Source organism: Scardinius erythrophthalmus, assembly GCF_964197995.2.
Source record: "Scardinius erythrophthalmus genome assembly, chromosome: 3".
Lineage (NCBI taxonomy): Eukaryota > Metazoa > Chordata > Actinopteri > Cypriniformes > Leuciscidae > Scardinius > Scardinius erythrophthalmus.
Window position 1 is genome coordinate 2,758,749 of NC_138223.1, and position 23,398 is coordinate 2,782,146.

At 40.4% G+C, this 23,398-nt stretch overlaps 1 protein-coding gene across 1 annotated transcript; it reads right to left on the reverse strand.

Annotated features, from left to right (window-relative positions):
* Window positions 1-1,423: 1,423 nt before the first annotated feature.
* Window positions 1,424-9,215, reverse strand: LOC308688798 (T-cell surface antigen CD2-like). The gene is made up of 5 exons (XM_081362181.1): window positions 9,111-9,215; window positions 7,617-7,913; window positions 7,262-7,504; window positions 6,078-6,218; window positions 1,424-1,995 (listed from the first exon to the last, which is right to left on the reverse strand). Exons 1-5 carry the CDS (start codon window positions 9,166-9,168, stop codon window positions 1,931-1,933), a joined length of 804 nt encoding a protein of 267 aa, XP_081218307.1. The 5' UTR covers window positions 9,169-9,215; the 3' UTR covers window positions 1,424-1,930.
* Window positions 9,216-23,398: the final 14,183 nt, after the last annotated feature.

Below are 23,398 nucleotides of genomic sequence, written 5' to 3' on the forward strand. Positions count from 1 at the left end.
ACAACCCTGTCTCTTTTCACTGCTCTTTTCAACTGACCCTTTTACCACATTCAATCTTATTTTGCTCAGTGTTCCCTCTTTGGGATAATCATGATATTTGATCAGCTTTTGTATGTCCAGCATACATTTATGTCTATAATTCTTTTTCATTTGACAGAAAATTGGTGTTTAAAAATGATCATGCTTACTGTGAGATGACCCCATACTGGCTGATTCTACTTTCCCTGGATTTTTCTTCGACACGCGTCTTACTAATCTGTCAGACGTCTCAGACAGATACGATTTTTTAACCCAAAATCGGCCAGGTCTGCACTTTCCAGTGCCCTGTAATTACGGCTTAATCAAAATCTTTTTGTGAGCACTTTCCAGCGCTCAATTGATTCTGGTTCACCCAATTAATCATGTGTGGCTCTTCTGTCCACTTTTACGAGCTAGTTACCGGACCGCCGGTAACTTTCTATGCCCGCACCAAAGAAATAGTCTCAGCTCCTATGGTTCACTCACAGTCATACTAAAATTACACCACCACAAAAAATAAATTTGACTGTCTCTTACCAAAGATGCTTCTATTGCCACCGGGTTCTTTCTGATTCCAGTGGAGTTCCTCCCGGCCCTGATAGCAGTTGGCTCTTCTCTCTCAATTCTGCGAGGTAAGACTAAAGCCTAGTGCTTCAGGATGATCAATCGTCAATCCGCTTTACTCAGGGCCAGAAGAAACTGCCATGGAATCCCAACTTCTGATACCAATTGTTGTGGCAAAAACAATCATTAAACAATCATCATCACTGCATAAGAGACACCAAGAATCAAATTGTATTTTAAAAGATATTTATTCTGATGCAAGAGGCTTAGTCACAAAATCACAGCAGCTGAAAATAGCTGTGGGTCAAACTGCAGTTGCCTAACAGGTTGATGTAACTGACCTGTTGAAGGATGAGGTTGAGACTGGACTGGGCTTGCAAAAGGAGGTGGCTGGGCATAGCTGGTCCCTGTGGAATCCTGAGACATATATGGTCTAGGCAGAAAGGTTGAGCACCTGACTATGCGATATGTGGTGAGCAAACTCTACCTTCTGTGAACAGAGTATATCAGTCTCTATCTGCCCTGGGTCAAGTTCACTTCTGGTTTGTGGGAACAGCTGTTGTATTTTCAGTCTCTGATTCTCAAAGAAGTGATGCAATGAGGCACGCTTTCTCCAGCTCCATCTCCTTCTGCTTAATGCAGCGCTGGGACTTAATTCTGTATTGAGAAATAAACTCTGCATGAACGCACACAGCTTTAAAGTTTAGATGCTTATCCTGACCAAGCATGTGCGGTGTATGAAGCGCATGGTCTTAAAGGGAAATGGGTATCAGTAAAGTGAAAGATATGTGCCCACTAGTGGTATTGTAAATCATGAAAAACTGACTTCAGAAGACTTGGAGTACAGCACACAAGTTGTAAAGACTTTTTTATTAAAGTTAAGCTTATAAATCACCAACTACTTTCTTTCTATGGACAACAACAGCTTGGACATTCTGCCTAAGACGAAAAAAAGAAAATAATAGTTTAGTAATAATAGCTAATAGTTTGGAACAACATGAGGCTGAGTGTATGATCGAATGTTCATTTTTATAAAACTCTTTCTTTAATGACACTAAACTACCATCAAAATATGGATTTTAGTCGATGAAAACCATTCTAGGAAAGTCCCATATACTCTCGTTCAGTCTCATTCCATTGGTCGGGACGGCTCTTGATTCCTCTTGGTTCGGTGCTGTATGTTCCTCGGCCGAGGTAAGCTAGGCGGATCGTCCTCGTCCTGAGGCGGTTGGGGGGGGGGGAGTCGAGCATGGATCTGGGCTTTGGTTTGAGGCGGGGTTTGCGGAGATGGGCTGCAGGGCATGGGGTCTTCTTACAGGATGGGGGTCGCCGGTTGCCCTCTAGTGGTCTATTTGGAGTTGTTTGTACAGGTATGACCTGGGGTAAGTTCTGCTAGCCTGAACTCCTTTATATCTGGAAAATATCAACAGAGTGTTTAGTAATCTGGTAAGTTTGCGTGCACTGGGAATTATATTTTCTCAAATTAATACCAAGTAATGCTAAATCTACATACGGTAGACAGTGAATATGATATATTTGATGATCAGATATTCTAATAATTTTTGAAAGTGTGGATTCTTAGAAAATGTCTCGGGTTACTTGATTGCGCTTTGGGAACACCTTTGTGTGTGACCGGTTGTGAAGCATGTGTGCAAACATGCCAAGGAACTTGGCCTCAGATAACATCTGACGATGACGTCACTGGAATTTTTTTTTTTTTAGAGGCTATAAATAGATGTGAAACAGGTGCGCCTTCAGGTATCACTTTGTCCGAAGAGACGTCTGGACAAATCCTCAGTGCGGCAATGTAATGCAGCATCTCGTTCCTACTTTTTCAGGGAGCAGGGTCAAGTACAGTCAAGTAACCAGAGACGTACCCTTTCAAAAGCTTCTCTCAATGCTACGCTGCTAGCGCTATGGGAATGAGAATACCAACAGCGCCAGACTGGAAGTGTCTGGACCCCTCACGGTAATGTAGAGTGTGCTCACAAGCACATGAAAGTTCTCAGACATGAGCTTGGGATGTGGACTCAAGGACATGTGAGCCTTGAGTCACATGAGTATCCAAACTATAAAATCTGATGAATGTATGCGGAGAGGACCAGCCTGTCGCATCACATACTTGTTGTAAGGGGACGCCCCTTGCCAAAGCTTTGGAGGAAGCAACGCCCCTGGTAGAATGAGCACTAACTCCTAGAGGACAGGAATTTGTCCTAAACGAGAACCTGCTGTGCTAGCCTTTTCAGATGGCACGAACACAGTCTGCCTTGGCGATTTATGTAGGTGACTACCGTGGTCTTGTCCACAGGCACTAGGACATGCTAGCCGCTTAACTGCTGGAGGAAGTACTTCAGGGCCATAAATACAGCCATCAATTCGAGGCAATTGATGTGCCAATTGAGATGATGACCTCTCCAGATCCCTTGGGCTGAATGGCCATCTCCCCCTTGAGCGAGTTAACGTCATGGAGGTCCTCAAAGAAGGGGCAATCGAGCTGTAATCTGGCCACTGCATGAATCACCACCTCAAGTAACTTCTCATGCACTTTAAAATTGCGGGAGGCGCTCTCAAAGGCCATTTTTTTAGATGGCTATTTCACTAATTAATTCCTCATAATTAAATGTAGCCAGAGAACAGCAAGACAAGATATTAATACAAGCATCTAACTTCAAATCAGATGAGTATTTATCATTTAATTCCTCAGCATTAAATGCAGCCAAATATCAACCAGACAAATAGACATGGTCTAGATGAAAGGCCATAATTAAATCTTTCAGTAGATCAGCCTGGTATGCCTGGTATGCTTGAGTGACAGGTGGATTGCTGCTGCTGTCACTGCTAGCCGTTTGTCTGCTGTCTGTTAGCATCACGTTACTACCTCAGCTAATCTCAGCTGCTGAACTTGGCATCTCTGCCGTGTTTGTGCTTTTTTCGGGATTATTTCATACAATTTAATACACACATCGACATTATACCTTCGCCCACGCCGTTTGATTCCGTCATTGTTGAGTATCGAGAGAATAACCAGTGCTGTTTTTCAGTTGTTTTCCTCTGTGAACTCATGGATGTCTGACAATTTTGTTGCTTTTTGGAGTTCAGATTTAAAAACGTCTATAGATATAGAAGCTACTTTTTTTCTGCGTTAACGTTGCTCTCCGTCCATGCAATACATGCAAATCCTTGAATGAGTGCGGATTTCTAGCGCATTTACTTGAACTTCGGAGGTAAATGGATTTAATAAAGCTCTTTAATAAAGGACTGACATGTATGCGCATGAATCACTGTCACACGCTCAGAGCAATATTACTGCATAATACATTTTTAAAAATCTGAATAATACAACATCACAATACAGACAGTCTCATTTTTAAAGGGCACCTATTATGCAAAATTCACTTTTACATGGTGTTTGAACATAAATGTGTGTTGGCAGTGTGTGTACACAACCACCCTATAATGATCAAAATCCACCCAGTGCTTTTTTTATAAATCATAAGCACTGTCTCAGAACTAGCTGTTCTCAGATTCGGGGCAATGTGACGTCACTTTGCACAGGCCCCTCCCACGACGGTTGATTGACACTGCAGTTTGAGCATAGACCCGCCCTGAGTGAGCTGGACACAGTCCGCCATTGTTTCGACGCTTGAGCAGCTGTAGACAAGAATGTCTCCTAAGCGATTGAAGTGTTTTGTTGATGGATGTAAGAATGAACATAGCAGTCTTCATTTACTCCCGTTGTTACTCAAGGATGGATCAGTACTGTTCGTGAACCAGCTTACGGTCTCCGGAGGAGCGACAGGACTAACGTTACTGATCACGGCAGAAATGAAAGTGAGAGCACGCACTTTATGACAGCTCATCGAGTCATTTTACGGATATAAGGTTTACCAGTTTATTCAGCACCCACTGAAAAGGTGTGTATATTTGTTTACTGTTAGTTGTAACGAGTGTTTTGTGTACTTCGCTGTGTATGTTGATGATAATGAAAGGGAGAGAGAGAGAGTTTATGGATAAGACTTTAATGCGCACTTCTTTTACTGTGTTTATTCAGCTCTTACAGAGATTCTCTGGAGTAAAACTAACGCTCATCTTTTGTGTGATGTACAATAAACTTCACTGAACTCGTCAGTATATTTTGGTCATCATTCGGACAGGGTCTGCTACAGCAGGCTTGTATTAATAGTGGATAAAATCAGATGACAAATAAGTTATAACCATAATTAAACTAAACTATACCTGTTCTATCTCTATACAGCATATATTCTCTGGCTCTGTGGGCATTATTGTCCGACTCCGAGTCGAAATGAACACCGCAACTGAGAGTTTCTGTTCTGATATTATCAGATAAGATTGTCCTGGCTCTGAGCGCGAGCTCGTGATGCTCCGCCCCCTGGGCCGGCAGCAGCAGTTCATTTGCATTTAAAGGGATAAACCGATAAAACAGCATGTTTTTCTGAGCTCCAAAAAATGACAATTTAAACATGCTGTAAAAAATTATCTGTTAGGTATTTTGAGCTAAAACTTCACATACATACTCTGGGGACATCAGAGATTTATTTTACATCTTGTGATAAGAGTCATAATAGGTGCCCTTTAACTATTTATAGTATTTCAAAGGGAAAAAACATGAACTATAAGTCAGCTGTCACTTTAGTACGAGGCCCTGTGTGGTCGCACACTTGGTATTGCCAGTAGCATATAGCATTAGCTCCTTAGCCTGAGTTAACTTGATCAAGTCGAGCTAGGCGGGTGTGGTTTCAGCAACCAGGCACCTCAGATCCACCCATGTCCCAGATTTTTTACAGTCTATGGTTGTAACCTTGCCATCACCTCGAGTAGTTCCTCCTGCACTTTATCATCATGGGAGGAATGCTCGGAGCCGGCACCAGCAACAAGTGATGCAGCGTCCTCTGCCTGATCCGAAGAAGCCCCGGGCCGCGCTTCGGAATCAGGCAAAAGGAAATCCCGATCTGGAGAGAACAGAACAGACCCGTCTCTCGCTCCTCAGATCGACTCGCAAACTTTAATGGAGAAAAACGCACAGTGCTCGCACTTGTCATGCTCTTTCCCCATACACTCAAAGCAGAACTCATGTAGATCATTAACAGCGATGGGCCGTGAACAGGGAGGCACGCATCTCCTGATTGTTTGCGACATGATGTCTTTTTTTCTCTCTTTCTCACTCTGAGAAATTTTCTCCACACTGACAACTGGAATTCCAACTCCCAAAGTGGACAGATAGTGTAGCACACACACACACACACACACACACACACACACACACACACACAATGCGGTCTCTGAAGACAAAGAAACCTGGAACGTTCAGGTTCAAACCTAGAATTACTGTATTTAAGAGTTGGCATTGAAATACGTTGATGATTGTGCTGGGAACTTTTCAAGCTCAACAAGGACAACTACAGCTTCAGTTTGATCTTTTGTTGAAAACGCAAATGCTCATTGATTTATTTAGAGGCGATGGAGACGTTGCTAACCTTGTTGGTGCTTCATAAGTTGCCGACAGCTTTGACACGCACAGATGATGAGAACACAGATTAGCAGAAGGGTTCCTCCGCCGGCTACGATGATTACCATGACCCAGAAATCAATGCAAATGAGTTTATCTGAACCTGAACCTGTAAGACATGGACCACATGAAATCAATAACAGACAAGTGGATCATTAAAAAAACATCTATTTTAAGCTTCTTAAAATCCTACAATCTGCATCATGGGTAATACTGTAAGATCCAACATTATTTCATGAATTAATTAATGATGAAAGCACATTCAAAGGCATTGTCTGGAGTCTGTTTGATTATTGCTCAGGCTAGACACTAGAGATCTCAAGTGATAGTGTTCAGGGATGCACTAGAGACCTTATTCACGAGTGATAGTGTTCACTTCAAACAGGTCGAGACGTGGGCCGACTCAAACAGGTACTGAAGAAAACTTAGTAGAGTTTAAATCTACAGTACTGAATCTACAGTACGACCCAATACAGTACCAAGTTAACCTTATCTGGGTTGTATTTTCTCTTACTTTGCATAGTCTTTTTCCTTGTAAAGATGAGGGAATGTCAAGCATGTTAGCAAATTCAAATTCCATTGATCTGAATGAACACAAACTTTGACATCAACATAAATGAAACATTTTCTTCTATTAATTTTATCTGTTAACTTTTTTGGTGACTACATAATTTGTGTCAGACTTGTGTCATTTCATGGTTTCCATGACTCTGATGTTGAATAAAGAACACTATTAAGTGTTTGTGCTGCCTTCATTTTAAGTTATATTCAACTTGAATTGTGAAACTATATTAAGTGACAACTTGGATATTTGAGTTATCTCAGCAAGTTTATTCAAGGGAAGTTATTCTAATGCTAAATTTTAAGTTGTGATGGCTAATTGTGAATAAATAAGTGTGTCCATATACTTTATGAGATTAAAGTGAAACCGCAAAAAGTCACTCAGACAGTTTACAGAAATACTTATTTTTAACATCAATATTTAATTTCAAATATGTTCAAAACTCTTAAAAGTCATGATTTAGATGTTTTATCTTGTCTTTGAGACAACACACACATTTGTTTTAGTATTATAAAAGATAAAGATTAAGTAATTATAGCACCAAATAAGAACATTAAGAATAAAAAGCATGTGAAATAAGAAATACTTACATGACACTGTAACACTCTCACTTTTGCCTTTGCTGACAGGATTGTGTGCCTCGCATGAGTACGGTTTATTCTCCTGTACTTGAGTAGATGACAAGAAGACTTGAGGGTTTTTTTCGTTCTGGATAATTGTGTCTTCTTTATACCAGGATAGAGTCAGATCTTTTCTTTCTCCGATGTCACAGGTGAGAGTCGCTTTCCCATCTTTTGTGCAGTTGATCTTCACAGCAGGTTTAGGGGCCTTTTCTGTTTCAGAAACATGGTGGTTATTTCCTAATACTGTAACTACTATAGAAATATACAGTCTGATTTTGTTATTATTATTGTGTTGGAAGGGTAGAAATATTTGTCATCTTACCATATACTTTAATTTCCACTTCTCCTCTACCAAGCTCTTTACCATCAGCATTATATGCGTTGAATGTATATTTGCCCGTGTCCTTCAGACTAACACTTGAAAATCTCAATGATCCATCTCCTTCCATAGATACACCTTCAGATATTTCTCTGATAGCCCCACCTTTCCTGCGAAGAACGGTGCCGCGTGTGTCATGGACCCATCTAATCTCAGGAGGTTTCTCTTTGTTTTTTGTTGTCTGCTTAATGATGCAGGACGTTTCCACTAGTAGATCTTTTCCACATGTCTCTGTTGAGACTATAATGAATAAAATTAGATTAGTATTTAATAAAACTCAACAGGGTTCAACTGCTCATATTTGGTTCACTATGAGAAAAAAGCATAAAAACAGAGAATAAATAATTCTCAGAGTGGGTTTCTTTTTAAAAGTCAATTTCGGTTCAGACACTAACTTTAGACAACACAGTTCAATATTATATTCTTTCATCACACTGTACATTGTCACAAATGGGGATTTGCATAAGACAGCCTATTAAATCAGAACTTAAACAGTAAAATTATTATAAAAACAGCTGAAAGGTAAAAGGTAACTTAAAAATACCAAACCATTGTTATGGCCAACAGAACTTAAATATGTGTAAAATTACAACACATATGCCCTGACCTGATATTTATATAACTATAAAGAAACCGTTCTGAGTTAAAATTTGCCTTTGTAATAAAAAATAATATGATACTGAAACTTAACAAATTCTTATAATTTCAGACTGTTTTGAACTAGATGTTTGAAACCAACAAATCAGTGCTTGATAAAACAAGACTCAAAATAGTTCCTGAAATACAGACTTTGTGCTGAACTATGAAAGTAAAGGGAGTTTCAGCAGCGACAGAAAAAACATTTTGGGTCTCCAAAGAACATTTCAGTCAAATGCTCTAAAAAGAACCTTTTCTTTCTTATTTCAAAGAACATTTTAATAATCTAAAGAACCTTTTTCCACTTTCCATCGTTTCCAAGATTCCATCATTGTTTAAATCTTCTTCACAGAAACATAAAGTCCAATAAATAACCTTTATTGTAACTCTATAATTTGACTACATATCTAAATGTTCGACTTTCTGTGAGTGTCTTTTATTAAAGACTGACACGAACAAACATTCATTGCAGCAGTTTGCATGTAAACGTCATAGATTTGCATTTAAAAGTGTCCAAAAACTACAGTAGAAGTGCATTTGTTGCTTCATGGACATATTTTTCTTGATCTGACACTGAAAAATGGCCTTAACTATTTTTTCCAACAATTTAGATGTTAGATGAATTTTAGAGTTGTTATAAAGCAGTATGCATGAAAACAAATGTTAATATGGATTACTATTCTTAATATCCTTTGATCGCAACTTTTGATCTCAACTATAAAATATATTTACAAAATAAGAAAAACTGTTTCTTCACTTCAGTCTATTAAAATTTTTATACAAAATGAAGTCAGAACCTACCAGAGAGTGCAGCGAAGCCACAGAGGAATAAAAACAAGAGATTGTATTGGCAGCTCATTGCTCTTCTGAACACAGCAAATGTTCCAGAACCTTTTTCACAATCAACTGGAGAAGAGCAGAGAGTTGGCGGTTATAAAAGTATTAAGGAAATCCAATAGTATCAGCAGAACTGCAGTTTCAGAATGAGAAGTGATGGGCGGGGCTTCATTTTCTTCTGTTAATTATAGGCTAAGCTGTTTTCACATGGATTTTGATCGGATGTCTACAATATTTAACAACAATACTTTTAAATAAAGTTCAAGTCCAAAACATTTATTTGTCCCCAAGGGGCGATTAGTTTTACTGCAGTAGCAAAGAAGTTAACATACATTACATGACAACAAAGCAACAACATCATAAAAATAAATAGGCCTATACAAAAAATAAAATACAAGATCAGTCACTTTTCTGTTCATGTATTATGTTTCACTTGTTCAGGCTTTGTATTAAATGGTTCTTTTTATTTTACATTAAATATGTCACATAGGCTAGGCTACTCGCTGTTTAAGGGACTGTTCGTTTTTATTTAAGCGGCGGAGGAGTTTGAGATCTATTGTCAAAATAGACTTGACCCTCCCTTCACCAGCAATAAATTTTTCTATAACCCTCCAAAATGATTGTGAAAAAAAGGCATGACCCTCCCAGATAATTTATTAATTAGCCTACTTCTGTACTGGTTTGCACTTGGCAAAGATATCAGATAGCCATTGTTCTAGAGGGCTGCATTGGGATTGAGTCCCGCCGGGTCCCGCGGGACCCGACGCAAATCTCGCGGGAGCGGGCGGTTTGAACTTTGCTGCGGGCGGGAATGGGCGGCTAAAAAAAACACTGCGGGATCGGGAGGTAGCCTTGCAACATGATGGAGATGTCAATAATGGCGCTTTTCCACTACACAGTACCAGCTCGCCTTGGCTCGGCTCGGCTCGACTCGACTCGCCTTTGTTTGGTTTTCCACTGTGTAAAAGTTGTAACTGTATCTGCTTCCAGGTACTTTTTTTCGTACCCCCTCCGGCGGGGTTCTGAGCGAGCTTAGGCGATACTAAAATGTGACGTGAAAACACGGCAGACTGCTGATTGTTCAGAGAGAAGCATCACTATTCACTGCGTCATCATTGCACGCGCAAGACAGAGTATCCTGAATAAAAAACAGCAAAAACGAAAACAAAACCATCCAAAAACAGCACACTCGATTTCCTCCTTTATCCTGTGTGTATGTGTCCAGTAGGCTATGCCGGCCAGGAAAACGAAACAAACAACCCCATGAATCTCTTTAATAATAGCAATACAAATATGTGTTTTTTCCTGCGGGACGGGAGAAGACACAAAATCAATGCATCTCTATTATTGTGCGGGAATAAATTCTCAGAGTTTTGCGGGTGCGGGCGGGAGTGGACTGCGGGAGCGGGCGGGAGTGAAACACATACGTTGCGGGAGCGGGCGGTAATGGTCAGAAATTCGGCGGGCGCGGGCGGGAGCGGGATGATGAAACCAGTCCCGCGCAGGGCTCTACATTGTTCCCTTTCAAACATTTGCTCGGTGTCTCACTATGGGAAACGCCTCTGGGCGTGACAGACCTGGAAGCACCAATCACACCACGTCTGTCAGCTGACAGACCAATCACGACAGTGATGGGGGAGTCCAGCCTCCCTTATATATACCACTGCCGATGGTCCCTACTCCATTCTCGTTCTCTTCCCCGTGAAGATCAAAATTGGAAGATATTTTTAGCAGGACCTGTTTTTCAAAAGAGTTTTTTAACTGTTCTGAGGCGAGCCGTCAAGGTACGTCACCGAACGCAGCTGTTTTTGTTAGCGGGTCTTTTTCACTGTAACAGTGAGTTGATTTGATTCTGGTCTACTAAGAGAATTAACGTGTTACGGTGAATTCTCTTAGATATTCCTTTATGAGTGGCACGTTGTGGTGAGCTTGGATAACGTTAGCCTACTATTTTTGCTATGGCTACTAGCAAAACAACTACTCCGGCCAGGCAGCGCGTTAAGCAAAGGTTCACCCTCCCCAGCTCAGGCGGAGCTCGACCTGCTGAAAATGTGCCAGAAGGCGGCGGCTAAACTCTCCATAGACTGGCCGTCGCAGCAGACGGGCCAGGGGGCAGAGAGAGATCTCTATGATGGCAGGAGACTGCCGTCACGTGCCCCACCAGTGAAACAACTCATTCCAGCGGTCCCAGCGTGCGTTTCAGAGAACGTTTCTGGGATAAGCCTTTTTCACACAGGGTTCCTGTAAAAGGATTTTCTAGGTTGGATGTGGATAACATGGAGGAGTTAGGGATGTCAAATTCCCCTCCTGTTGAGCTGTCAGTTGCACATCATCTCCACCAGACACCGACCAGCAAACCCTCAGGGAAGCAAGAAACGGCGAGCAACCTAATGCTTCATTATGTTCAGGAAAAAGGGATGAACAACAGCACTCACGGAGTATCTGTTGATATCCTCCCTCAAAAAGAGCGGTCATTTTCTCCCCCTCCCGCCAAGAGATGGCATTGGACACAGGAATTGTTCACAGGAAAAAGTTATCCAATGACCAGTTCAATTGTGAAGTTTGCACCAGTTCCCCCAGTGCCTCACAGAGAGGTTTCCCTCCCTCCACCCACGGGGTTACAACAGAGGGCAGAAGGCTGTTTTCTAGAAGACATGTGTGCTGTGAAAATAATAAACACGTTTCCTGTGCATCCAGGCAGTGGGCCGAGGACACAGCAATGTTTGAAAAGAAAAACACACACAAAAACAAAATTGTTTTTAACACAATATTCTTACCATAAAAAAACACAATATTCTTACCATAAAAAAGGTGGTATAAACAGGAAAAGGAGGATACAAACCAAGCAGATCAAAACAATGAAAATCCACATGCCAAACTCATTGTTTAAAACTAATGCAAAAAAAAAAAAAAAAAAAATATTAAGCTTATAACACAAATTTAACCCTGGGAAAAACATGTAAATGATCAGAATTATTATTTTTTAAATAAACTGATGCAGTGTAAGAACAGAGATTATAGAGGAAGTTTGAAACCAGAAACTGTAAACAAACAGCATTAATGTGTTGGTCTTTCGTAAGCAAGATTTACTGCCATCTTGTTTACGTTCATTGCAAATGTTTGATATCAGTGTCTGACCCAAGTGTGTATCTGAGTCCAGCAATAATATATCAGCCTCTACATAATGCAGGAAAAATGACCACAGCAGATGATGGCGGATCAGATCTCGTGCTCCATCTCTTCTTCAAATTTCTGTAAACCTGCTTACTGTCTCTCAGAACAAACAAACATCAAAATAAGTCTGGGTGGAAGAGAGCAACTGAGGGTATTAAAAATCAATTTTAAAATGTCAAAATGAATCGGCAGAACTTCTTTCTGTGAAATGTTTGCCTGGTAAAGTGTGCGTGTGCTGTCGTTCTAATGTGACACTTGCTGTGATATTTTATTATCCGATTCTAATGCATCAATCACATTCAAATATGCAGCGGTGTAAAGTCCAGGGGTCAGAAAGTAAAAGTCCTGCCATATGGTTATTCCAGTTTAACCTCTACAGAGACGCCAGAGTCAGCGGCAAACGTCTGAACGACTAGCCGAGGAAAGGCTGTTCCAGGGGTACATGAGCGTTGAGCGTCCGCTGATCACCTGGATCTCACAACCTGGATAACATTTTCATAAATCTTTATAAATAAACCACAGATTTGAGCTTTAAACAACTACATTCTCACCTGAAAAACTCTTAAAACTACATTTCATGATACAAAAACAGTAGTAGTATATTTCAAATGTATATTAAAAAATGGTGCTATGTAGTCATTCTCCTTGCCTATGCTCGTTGTTGTCTTCTTCTTCTTCTTTAGGGTTTAGCGGCAGTTTGCATCCATTAATGTTGCACTACCGCCATCTTCTGAATTTATTTTCCTCTCATGTCCATTTACATCATATTCTTCTCATCAGACCTGTTCTTGATAAAAAAAGAAAATATTTTCTCTGCTTTGTTCATTCTCCCCACTTTGCAGTATTTCCCTCACTCCTGTCCCTATTATTCCAACTTTTCCTAACTCTTCCATCATATGTTTCCTCTGTTCTTCATATTGTCTGCAACTCAACAACACATGCTCTATAGTTTCTGCAACCTGACAACAACCACAAAAAACATTTGGGTGCTTCCTTATAATGTGTAGTGTGCTATTCAAATTACGGTGACCTATCCTTAATCTTGTCATAAATATTTCTTCTTTTCTATTCCCTCCCCTATTCTTCACAACCCCTACTTTATATTGAATAGCATACAAATGTCTTCCTTTAGTTTCCATTCCCACTGATGTTGCCATTCTCTAATGGCTTCTTTCCATATTACACTCATTCCTTCAGACTTTGACAACTTAATATTTGCTTCAATATTCTCTTTTTTAACAGCTTGTTTGGCTAACTTGTCCACTCTCTCATTACCCACAATGCCAATATGAGCAGGAATCCAAGTCAGTTGAATCTCATAGCATTTTCCCTTCATTCTTGTGTATATTATCAATATTGAATACAGTAAATCCTGATGACTATTAGATATACCAGTCATGAGACTGTATAAAGCTGACACTGAATCACTTCCAATTAAAGCTTTTTTAATTTTGTTTTTGTCAATCCATTCTAGTGCCATCATAATAGCGTATAATTCAACTGCATACACACTCAGATCATTTGTCGTTCGTCTGCTTATCTCACCTCTTTGATTAAAAATGTAAACTGCAGATCCAGTCTTTCCTGTTTCTGGATCCTTTGATCCATCTGTATAAATCTGAACCTACTCTTTATATTTAGAGTAGGCTCCCTTTAGAGTAGGGAGCACATTTGCTCCCTTTTGGGACCTCCCTCTAGTGGATTTTCGATGTATTACAGCTTTTCGCACTTCCGGGTAGGCTTCATTTTTCAGATTAGAATATTGCCCCTTGCACTTAAAGGGATACTTCAGGATTTAGCATTAAGCTTTGTATTAGTAGAAAACCTGTAGTATTTTCGAATTACCCTGCTTTCCACCCTCATATCCCCCTGAGAGGAGAGATTTATGTATTTTTTGTCTGGAAAAAATCCTCAGATGACGCAAAAATCGTCATTTTGCGTCATCGGAGGATTTTCTGTCCAGAGGCTAAAGACTACAGCCAGTAGGAGGCGCTGTCCCGCATGTGTTCAACCCGCCCATTGAGGGTGGGATCTCACTCACATAATGTACACACAAGCTGTGTCCCAATGTGAAGGCTGCATCCTTCGAAGGACTGAAGACTTCAAGGATGCAGCCTATTCGTCCTCCGAAGGACGCACCATGCAGCCTCCGTAGGATTTCCTAATTGCGCAGCCAGGTGTTCCCGATTACCGCTCCAGGCGCCAAGCAACGGTGCGAGAGTATTCTGCCATCCTGACAATTCATTTGATATGCTATGGAGCCAGAACTGGCAATTGTCATTTTTATGTTTTATATTTTACTGGAGGACATGGTATTAAGGATGTTTCAGGTCATACTTTCGGCTTAGCCGAAGATTCAAATGTTTATTTATATCTTACCTTGATGCGATTTTGTAGGCTAGTGTATTCTTTTTATTATGCACATAAATGGACCATGGTAAATATATTTACACATATTTTTAACCTCATTTGAATATAAAACCCATTTGAATATAAACAGTCGAGTGCGGATGTTACTCCCGCTCGTCCTCGGCAGCTGTCAGTCACTGTTGCTAGGCGACAAGAACAATCCTCCGTAGGCTAGACCGGTCCGAGCGCTTCAGATGCGCCCTTTGAAATGGGACGGAGCTGTAGTTAGCAACAATTTGTTAATATTGTGACAATAGGCCTACATTTTGTTACTTTAATTTTCAAAATAACCAGTGGTGGTATCATACCACCACTGGTTATTTTGAAAATTAAAGTAACAAAATGTAGGCCTATTGTCACAATAAGGAACTACATACTTCGTTAATACTCGCAGTAATTTTCCCACACGGGACAGCAACACTATAAAACTGTTATTTTACAATATGATGCATTGTTTTACATTAAACTACACAAAAGTATATAGTTTAAATGTATCAACCTTGAAAATATTCTGAAGTAAAATGCAAAGTAAGTGCAGTAATAGAAATGCAGAATTCCTTTACTTTTACTCTTGATGCCTTAAGTACATTAGAGTATGCAAGATAATGAAAAAATATTGCTTAACTAAGGTTTAAAATATATGATTAGTAGTTTTTCGCCAATTTGGTATTAGTGGTTATTAAAAGTACTTTAGTGTAATAAAGTATCTCAATATTTATTCCATGAGTCAGCCCAGTAAACCTGTTGGTAGACAACCTAGTGGATAGTGAAAATATGCAGTCAAACACTCTGGAGACCATCCCAGATGATGTCCCACCAGCAGGAGGCCTTACCAGGGTCTCTATTGTGGAGCCCATCCCGGTCCAGCAGCACACCAGGGTCTCCCACTCAGCTGAATAAAAGTCTACATCATTTTTCTTATTTTATGTACTGTAAATTTAAATGTTTATGTTGAATTTGATGTGTTTAACTTATGTTGTAAATAGTTGGGGGAAAAACGGTATAGAAGAATTTGTTTTATGTAGAAATTATGACTATCATTACAAAAATAAACAATGTCCAGAGCAATGAATTCTCTTTTATTTACACATTTAAAGTTGCATAAAAATAAATGTACAGATTTTTTTTTCCATTTAAAAAATATAGGTGAAAAAAAAGTTAAACAAGAATATATATATATATTTCTCAATTATTCTTTCAAGAAGAGAAAACAGCCTGTCCATCCTCTCCCTACTCTCCTGTGCTCTCCTCGCCTCTGCAGTCCCATGTCTTCTCTAATCAAGTCCAAAAACTCGTCCTCTCTGTCTCGCCTTCTTCATGGTGCTGGTGCTGCTGGTGCTGGTGCTGCTGGTGCTGCCCCTGGCTCCTCCTCTTCTTGGTCACACACTACTGAACTCGGCCTTGGTGTGTCCTCAGGGATTGAGGCCATGAGGACAGCGGGGTTGGTGCAACGCCTCTGTCCCAACACCTCATCCATGAGGACAAACCAGGGCCAAGTTTCAGCAGTGGGTTTCCCACTCACACCCTCTCCTGTCCCAGGACACGTGCAATCTAAGGCAGAGCAAATTAACCACGGCTTGTTAACAACAACAGCACAATACAACAGCACAATACATTTCAGCAAAGATGTGTGTATTAATTTTCTTATATATATAAAAAACTATATACCCATATAAAAATGGGTCTGGGGAATGTAACTCCCATACAGGCACAAAATAATATATATATATTATTTTGTGCCTGTATGGGAGTCCCCAGACCCATTTTTCACTGAACTGTTCTAAAAAAGCAGAAAAAGGTTACTTAACACAGGGGTGCAATCTTAGGCTACGTCTACATTAATCCGGATACATTTGAAAACGGCGTTTTCGTTTATAAACGCTCTCCGTCCACACTAGCGTTTTCAAGAGTTTTCGGACGTTTCAGTGTGGATGAGAAACTTTTGAAAAACGCCTGAAAACGCGAAATTCACCTTTACTGCGCATGTGTAAAACCCCACAAACGCTCACTGATATGATTCAGATGGAAAAATAAATAATAAAGTTATCGCGCAATTCTTCTGACAGGATAATTTTATTTAGTAAAATATCTCACCATTCACTGATGCGTCCAGGTCGCACGCAGACACCATATGTTTGGTCTAAAACGCGACTGTTCTCATGTATTACCGCAGGACAGCAAATGTGAGTAAATTCTGTCATCTTTGCAGGACTGTGATATGAAGAGTGTGCAATGTAGAATATTTTTAGCAATAGTGTGAAAGTGAATAGCACATAACAGGCACAATACTGGTATAAACGTGAATACCTATTGGTACAATATGCGTCACATGACTAAAATTACGTCATCGTTTTTAAATCTATCCGGTTTCACAGTCCACACTACAACGCAAAAACGGCGTTTTCAAATGTATACGCTTTGGAGTGCGTTTTCAAAAAGCTTCGTTTTCCTTAATAAAAACGCCGTCTCAGTGTGGACGGAAGGCCAAAACGGAGAGAAAAAGATGCGTTTTCAAACGAAAACGTATTAGTGTGGACATGGCCTTAAGTGCATTGTTAACACTGCGAAATATATGACACATCAATACCAATTTAGACCAACATTAAAAAACAAATTTGGGGGTTGGTTGTTTTAGGCTTTATAGGGTGAGTGATATTTCTTATAATACACAAGTGAGATAGACTAGTGCAAATATTACAAATAGGTCGTTAACTTTATTACGACAAGTTTTGCCTAAAACTACATTACAAATGAAGCCATGCAATGATGACGAAGGAGTTAAGATGAAGTTTACAATAAACTTTAACTGTGGTTTCGCTAGCTATTTGAGTAAATGAAAACATAATACTTACATTTAAATGTGAATTTGCTGTCCACCACCGATCTCTAGTCTCGGCCGCCGGCCTGTCGTCAGCGGCGCGCAATGACTTATGGGCAGGGCCGGATTAACAATTACCTGTGCCCTGGGCAACAAGACTCAAGGCCCCCCGTAGTTAGGGGGGTTCGGGGGCATGCTCCCCCGAGAAAATTTGGATTTCTCTGACCTACATATGTGCAATTTAGGACTTTTGAAGGCCAAAAAATTATAAGAAATAGGCTAGCTTTAAAACCTTGTCATTAGATTATTTGTCTGCTCTCTCCTCATCTTCATATTTCTTATTCTCTCAGTATTCTTATACTGGCCTATTTCTACCTCTCCTAAAGCTGAACTTTGACTGATAGTCTTTTAATTTTCGTCTGTGTCAGTGACGAAAATAAACATAGGCTCAACTGATATTTATACGTTTTATGAATCATTTTCTTAGACATGTTAATTTACTCAAGGCTACCAGGAAAGCTGTAGGCTATAGCTGTAAAGTCAGTATTGACATGAGGAACCTTCTGCAAGCTTTGGAATTTGAAAACGTCTGTTTTTAAATGTTAAAAGTAATTTTAAATAATACAAATTATAGACTACGTTTACCGCAGTTGGTGGAATTGGCAGACGTTCCCTTAAGCATCGTGCGCTGTGGAAACGCGTCAAAGCATTCTCAGGTATAATTATGCAGCATTAATGCACGAATGATTTTGAACGAATATTTCATCATGTCGATATACAATGGTCACATAATGTTAAAACTAATCTTGCTATTGATATCTTTGTTAGACTACCGACCCTATAGAACAAATATCCGGCTAATATCGAAACTGAAACGAACTTTACCGCGCTCAACCAGCGGGAGTGCATTTCACGAATTAGTAATCGCTGGCGTTCAGCGGGGAGGGAGGAAAGTCGCGTGAACCCGCGTAGATGCACTTTATGCAGTGAAGAAGATCGTAAAGAGTTTGATAACTTTATTAAATTTCTGTGTATTTCCTACCTGTCAGGGCCCCCTAGATGTCATGGGCCCCTGGGCAAGTGCCCAGTTGCCCTAATGGTTAATCCGGCCCTGCTTATGGGGTAGAATAGGCCGCTAAGTGTCCATTTATGTATCCTTCTTTTCACGGGGAAACGAAGGGCGCATTTGGCGTCGCTTTTGAATCAGGGTAGCCTTTGTCGCGGCGCGATGACGCAACCGTCCTTCGAATACGGCCTTCGCAGGAATTGGGACAGCCTTCATCGAGCCGCGGTGACGCAATTCAAATGCGACCTTCAAATGCGACCTTCCAAGGATGCAGCCTTTGAATTGGGACGTCCTTCGTCGCGCCGCTGTGACGTTTTGTCTCGCCGCGGTGACGCAATCGGCCTTCAAATACGGCCATCCGGCCTTCAAATCCGGCCTTCGAAGGACGCAGCCTTCACTTTGGGACACAGCTACAGTCAGCCTCTTTCTTTGGAAGCTAAGCTAGCAGGCTCTTGATCTGTGAAGAAAGCTGAGTAGTAGGAGAAAGCTGAGTAGTAGGAGAAAGCTGAGTAAGTAGGGGTTTACCATCCTCCTTTTCCCGGACTTGTCCGGCGAGCGAGATTGTTCAAAATGTCCGGGATTCGGCTTTTGCTTTCTGCGGTCGCCATTCATAGTTTACATGCACACCTCTTGTTTCAATCTAACTGAATTCATTCCGATCGGTGAATCTGAATGTAGTGTTTACATGAACGCTAAACAAGTGATCGGTTGACGTGTGTTTTAACCAGTAGCGTTTTCTTGCGGAGGCCAAGGGAAGCCAGGCTTCCTCACTTTTTCAGAATATAATCGTCATTTAATAAACACTTTTGTTTTCACAGTTTACGTAATCCTTCTGTCATCTCCTCATCGTCTCTCTTCATTCATTACTGAGCGTTTTATGATGTGTAAAACAGCGCCCCTATAAAAGTGACATGGTGAATGAGCGTTGAAAACATGGTACTGCACCCTGTGTCTGTGAGGAGGCCAGGCTGAGTTGGCATCCCTTGATAGAAAAAAAAAAAAGAATGATTAACCAATCAGGTGACGTTATTGTCACGACACTGCTCCCCTGTGATTGGTCAGGACAGTGTCAAGGGAAGCCATGAACTTGTTGGCATCAGGCCAATCACATCAGGTTATCATCGTCAATGAATGAATGAATGAAATAGCGGAAGATTTGTGGATTTGTGTTGACATCTTGTTTAGCTAGTTAGCTAAAATTATTAATAATTATTAAAACTAAACTGCCTCTACTTCAGCAACTCAGAATTAAATCCGATGACAGGCCAACACCAAAACTAATGCTCCGTGTGTGTGTGTGTGTGTGTGTGTGTGAGAGAGAGAGAGAGCGAGAGAGAGAGAGCGCGCGTCTGGTCTGAACTGCCCATTTAGCGATGTGTTATTTTTTTAATGTGATTATAGTTCTTCTTACTGTTTCTTGCGTGCTTTGATTAAGCAGCATGTGAGTGCACTTTGTTGTTTACTGTTGTGATTGTTTGTGAATAACCACTATTATATATCCTTACATGAGCGTCACACCGATTTAAAGAGCAACTTGCAGGTAAAAAAAAAATCTAAATGAATATATAACCGTGTATGAAAATAACATATGAAAAGATAATGCAGGATTTAAAATGTTTTAAAACGACATAATGACACCAATTTAGTAGATAAAGTAAGCGTTTCTTTGACTGTTCGTACAAACCGCTTTTTTTTCAACATCGCGTCATTTTACGTCACACGAGGGAGACGTGTGCTGTGCTCTGCCGCAGCTCAGTGCAGAGTAAGTAGGTTGGTATTCAGTAAGAGCGGTCGTGAGTCAGTGTGTTTTCAGTAGTTTTTGTATTTCAATTTATCATCGTCATGGTAAATTTATGTGTTTGTGGAGCTTGCAAAAACTCCAGCCTGTCAGGACATCTAGTCCACCGGTTTCCTAACAGGAAAAAGGACGGTGCTATCTTTCGTGCCTGGGTGCGGGTTGTGCAGGTGAAGAGACGGGATTTCTCTTCCGCGTCGGCTTCGGAAAACGCGGTCGTGTGTAGCGTTCACTTCAGATCGGAGGATTATCGTCCCGGCGATATGAAGGAGTTCAACATGGGATACCGAAGTAAGAACCGGGTGAGACTCAGAGCTAGTGCGGTTCCTTCAGTGCACGCATCTTCGGGTTCTCCCGCTGGATGTAGGCGCGAGCACAACATCAACTGGCAAACGCAATGTAAGCGGAACGAAACTGAGCTAACAGTTACTCGTTATTGTGTTTGTGTGGACCGTTTATCAGTTTGGACCAGTGCAGCGCGAGCCTGATCAAGCAACACTGTAGCCTAACTGCGAGGGATCCAGTAAATAAAGAATTTGCCACTGAAGTAATAACATCGCTGCGAGATCTAGTGAGAAATATTCACATTTCTCCGTTATTAACGAATCAAACAGCGCTGACGTGAAAACCAGGAATAAACATTGTGCAATGAATGAACAAACTATCCAGTGTCCATAGATCAGCAACATTCACCATGGCTTTACTGTAGTAACACTAACTGCAACCATGGAAGTTTGGCATTTTCCACTAAGGCCCAGTATGCATCCACCTCCCTGCAACACTGACTTTCCTCAGCTGTAAACATTGCCTCGCATTTCCCACACAAGCACCTATGGAACAAAAAATGGATCAGGAATAAATATCTCTCTGTCTCTCCATGAGAAACTGCTAAGTTATATCACGTAACGTTAGTCTGGGCGGATATTAATGAGCATGACAAACGCCTGATCAAAGCTTAGTTTCTGTTATTGTAAGTTCCAATATGTTCTGTCTAACATTAATCCTGGCCTGTCCCTGCACTCTTGGCAGCCTAGCAGGCTCATAATTGTATGGCTGTGGTCCGTAAACAATTTCCTCAGCGTCCGAAATGTCATTGCAATCCATATTTCCCTGTTGTGTGAATCGACCGCTCTCCCTCGTGCTACGTCACGACTCTCGCTCGTCACGCCCATTTTCAGATGCGGAAGTAAAATTTTCTCACAAAAACGACTCCAGAAGCCACTGTAGCATATTTATAAGTTTTTTTTAAAGAAAATCTAGTTCCTACATTATTTTTCTATACATTGACTTGTTGGGTCTTCTAACCTGCAAGTTGCTCTTTAAGGGTGTATTAAATGAAAAAGGTTATCTTCTTGTTGCTTACCGTTGGCGTTTCCTATCTGCGAATGTTTTAATAAAAAACACCATGAAAGATGTTTAAGAGGACTGACTGTGTGTGTGTGAGAGAGAGAGAGAGACAGAGAGAGAGAGAGAGAGAGAGAGAGAGCGCGTCCGTGCTCAAAGTGTTGGATTGTAACAAGCGTAGTCCCGGTAAGATGATGCTGGGTGCTCTAATAGTTCATCCAAATAGCAACATATAAATGGTAACGTATGATTTTCTGCCCCCACCCCTTAAAACACACAGCTTAGAGGTTGTGTCTTAATTGGCTTCCTCAGAAATTTTCCCCACGCCACGCCACTGGTTTTAACATTGCTAAGAAAATTCCCGCTCCTGAACTTAGAACTAGATCACCGTTATCTTTGTTTCTCTTTTGTCTGTCAGCCAGCGCGTTTTCTCACTCGAGCATAAATTGCTGGCGGCACCCCTCCATGTGGATATTATTGTTTTTCTCAACATAAATGTGAAACAATATAAACACGATAATTATATGCTGATTTGAGTGTATGTGTAACGTTCTGTACAATAACTGGCGCAATCTGCTACTCTGCTTTATTAGGCGTTTTTTCCGTTCGCGCTGCTTGAGCTTATCCTTTTGTTCTTTATATTTTTTTGTTTACACATAGGCCTACTGTTTAATGTTTTCAATTAAAAGAAAACTTTAACATACAGTATATTGTACGATTGTTGTGTATATTGCAAGCTTGTTGTGTATATTGCCTAATCGTAAGCTTCTTCAGAAATGGTGACAAAAAAAAAACGTAAAAAATAACGTCTTTTTCGTTAAACGTCATTTAAATAAACGAATATTCGAATATTTGAATTTTATGAGCCCGATTATTCGAATGCAATATTTTTGAAAAATGCCCATCCCTAAAATGTACAATCTTTAATGGTGTCTTATGATTCAGCCTCAATTATCACCCTGCAAGAACAATTACAGCGCTTTGCAACTATAGGACAGGAAGAGCTAAATAAACTTATCATTGCATCTAAACCAACAACGTGTTTATTAGATCCTATACCCACTAAACTACTGAAACAAGTGTTACCTGTAGTGGAAGAGCCTCTTCTCAATATTATTAACTCATCTTTATCCTTAGGTCATGTTCCAAGAATATTCAAGTTGGCAGTTCTAAAACCTCTCATTAAGAAACCACAATTAGATCATAATAACCTAGCAAATTACAGACCCATTTCAAATCTTCCATTTATGTCTAAAATTCTAGAAAAAGTGGTGTTCGCTCAACTGTGCTCTTTCTTGCAAGAAAATGATATCTATGAAAAATTTCAGTCAGGATTCAGACCGCATCATAGCACAGAAACTGCGCTCGTTAAAATCACAAATGATTTACTTCTAGCTTTTGACCAAGGCTTTATCTCAATACTAGTTTTACTCGATCTTAGTGCTGCGTTCGACACTATAGATCACAAAACACTCTTAGACCGACAACAAAACTACACTGGTGTTCAGGGACAGGCATTAAACTGGTTTAGATCGTACTTATCAGACCGTTACCATTTTGTCTACGTAAATGGGGAAAAATCGAAGATAACGTCAGTAAACTACGGTGTACCGCAAGGATCTGTGTTAGGCCCTCTGCTATTCTCA

Bases quoted from the DNA above. Each gene is read 5' to 3' on its own strand.
- LOC308688798 (XM_081362181.1), bottom strand. From the start codon at position 9,168: ATGAGCTGCCAATACAATCTCTTGTTTTTATTCCTCTGTGGCTTCGCT. The intron at 7,914-9,110 runs GTAGGTTCTGAC...TATTCATTATAG, and splicing joins TGGCTTCGCTGCACTCTCTG to TCTCAACAGAGACATGTGGA. The intron at 7,505-7,616 runs GTAAGATGACAA...TTTCTGAAACAG, and splicing joins AGTGGAAATTAAAGTATATG to AAAAGGCCCCTAAACCTGCT.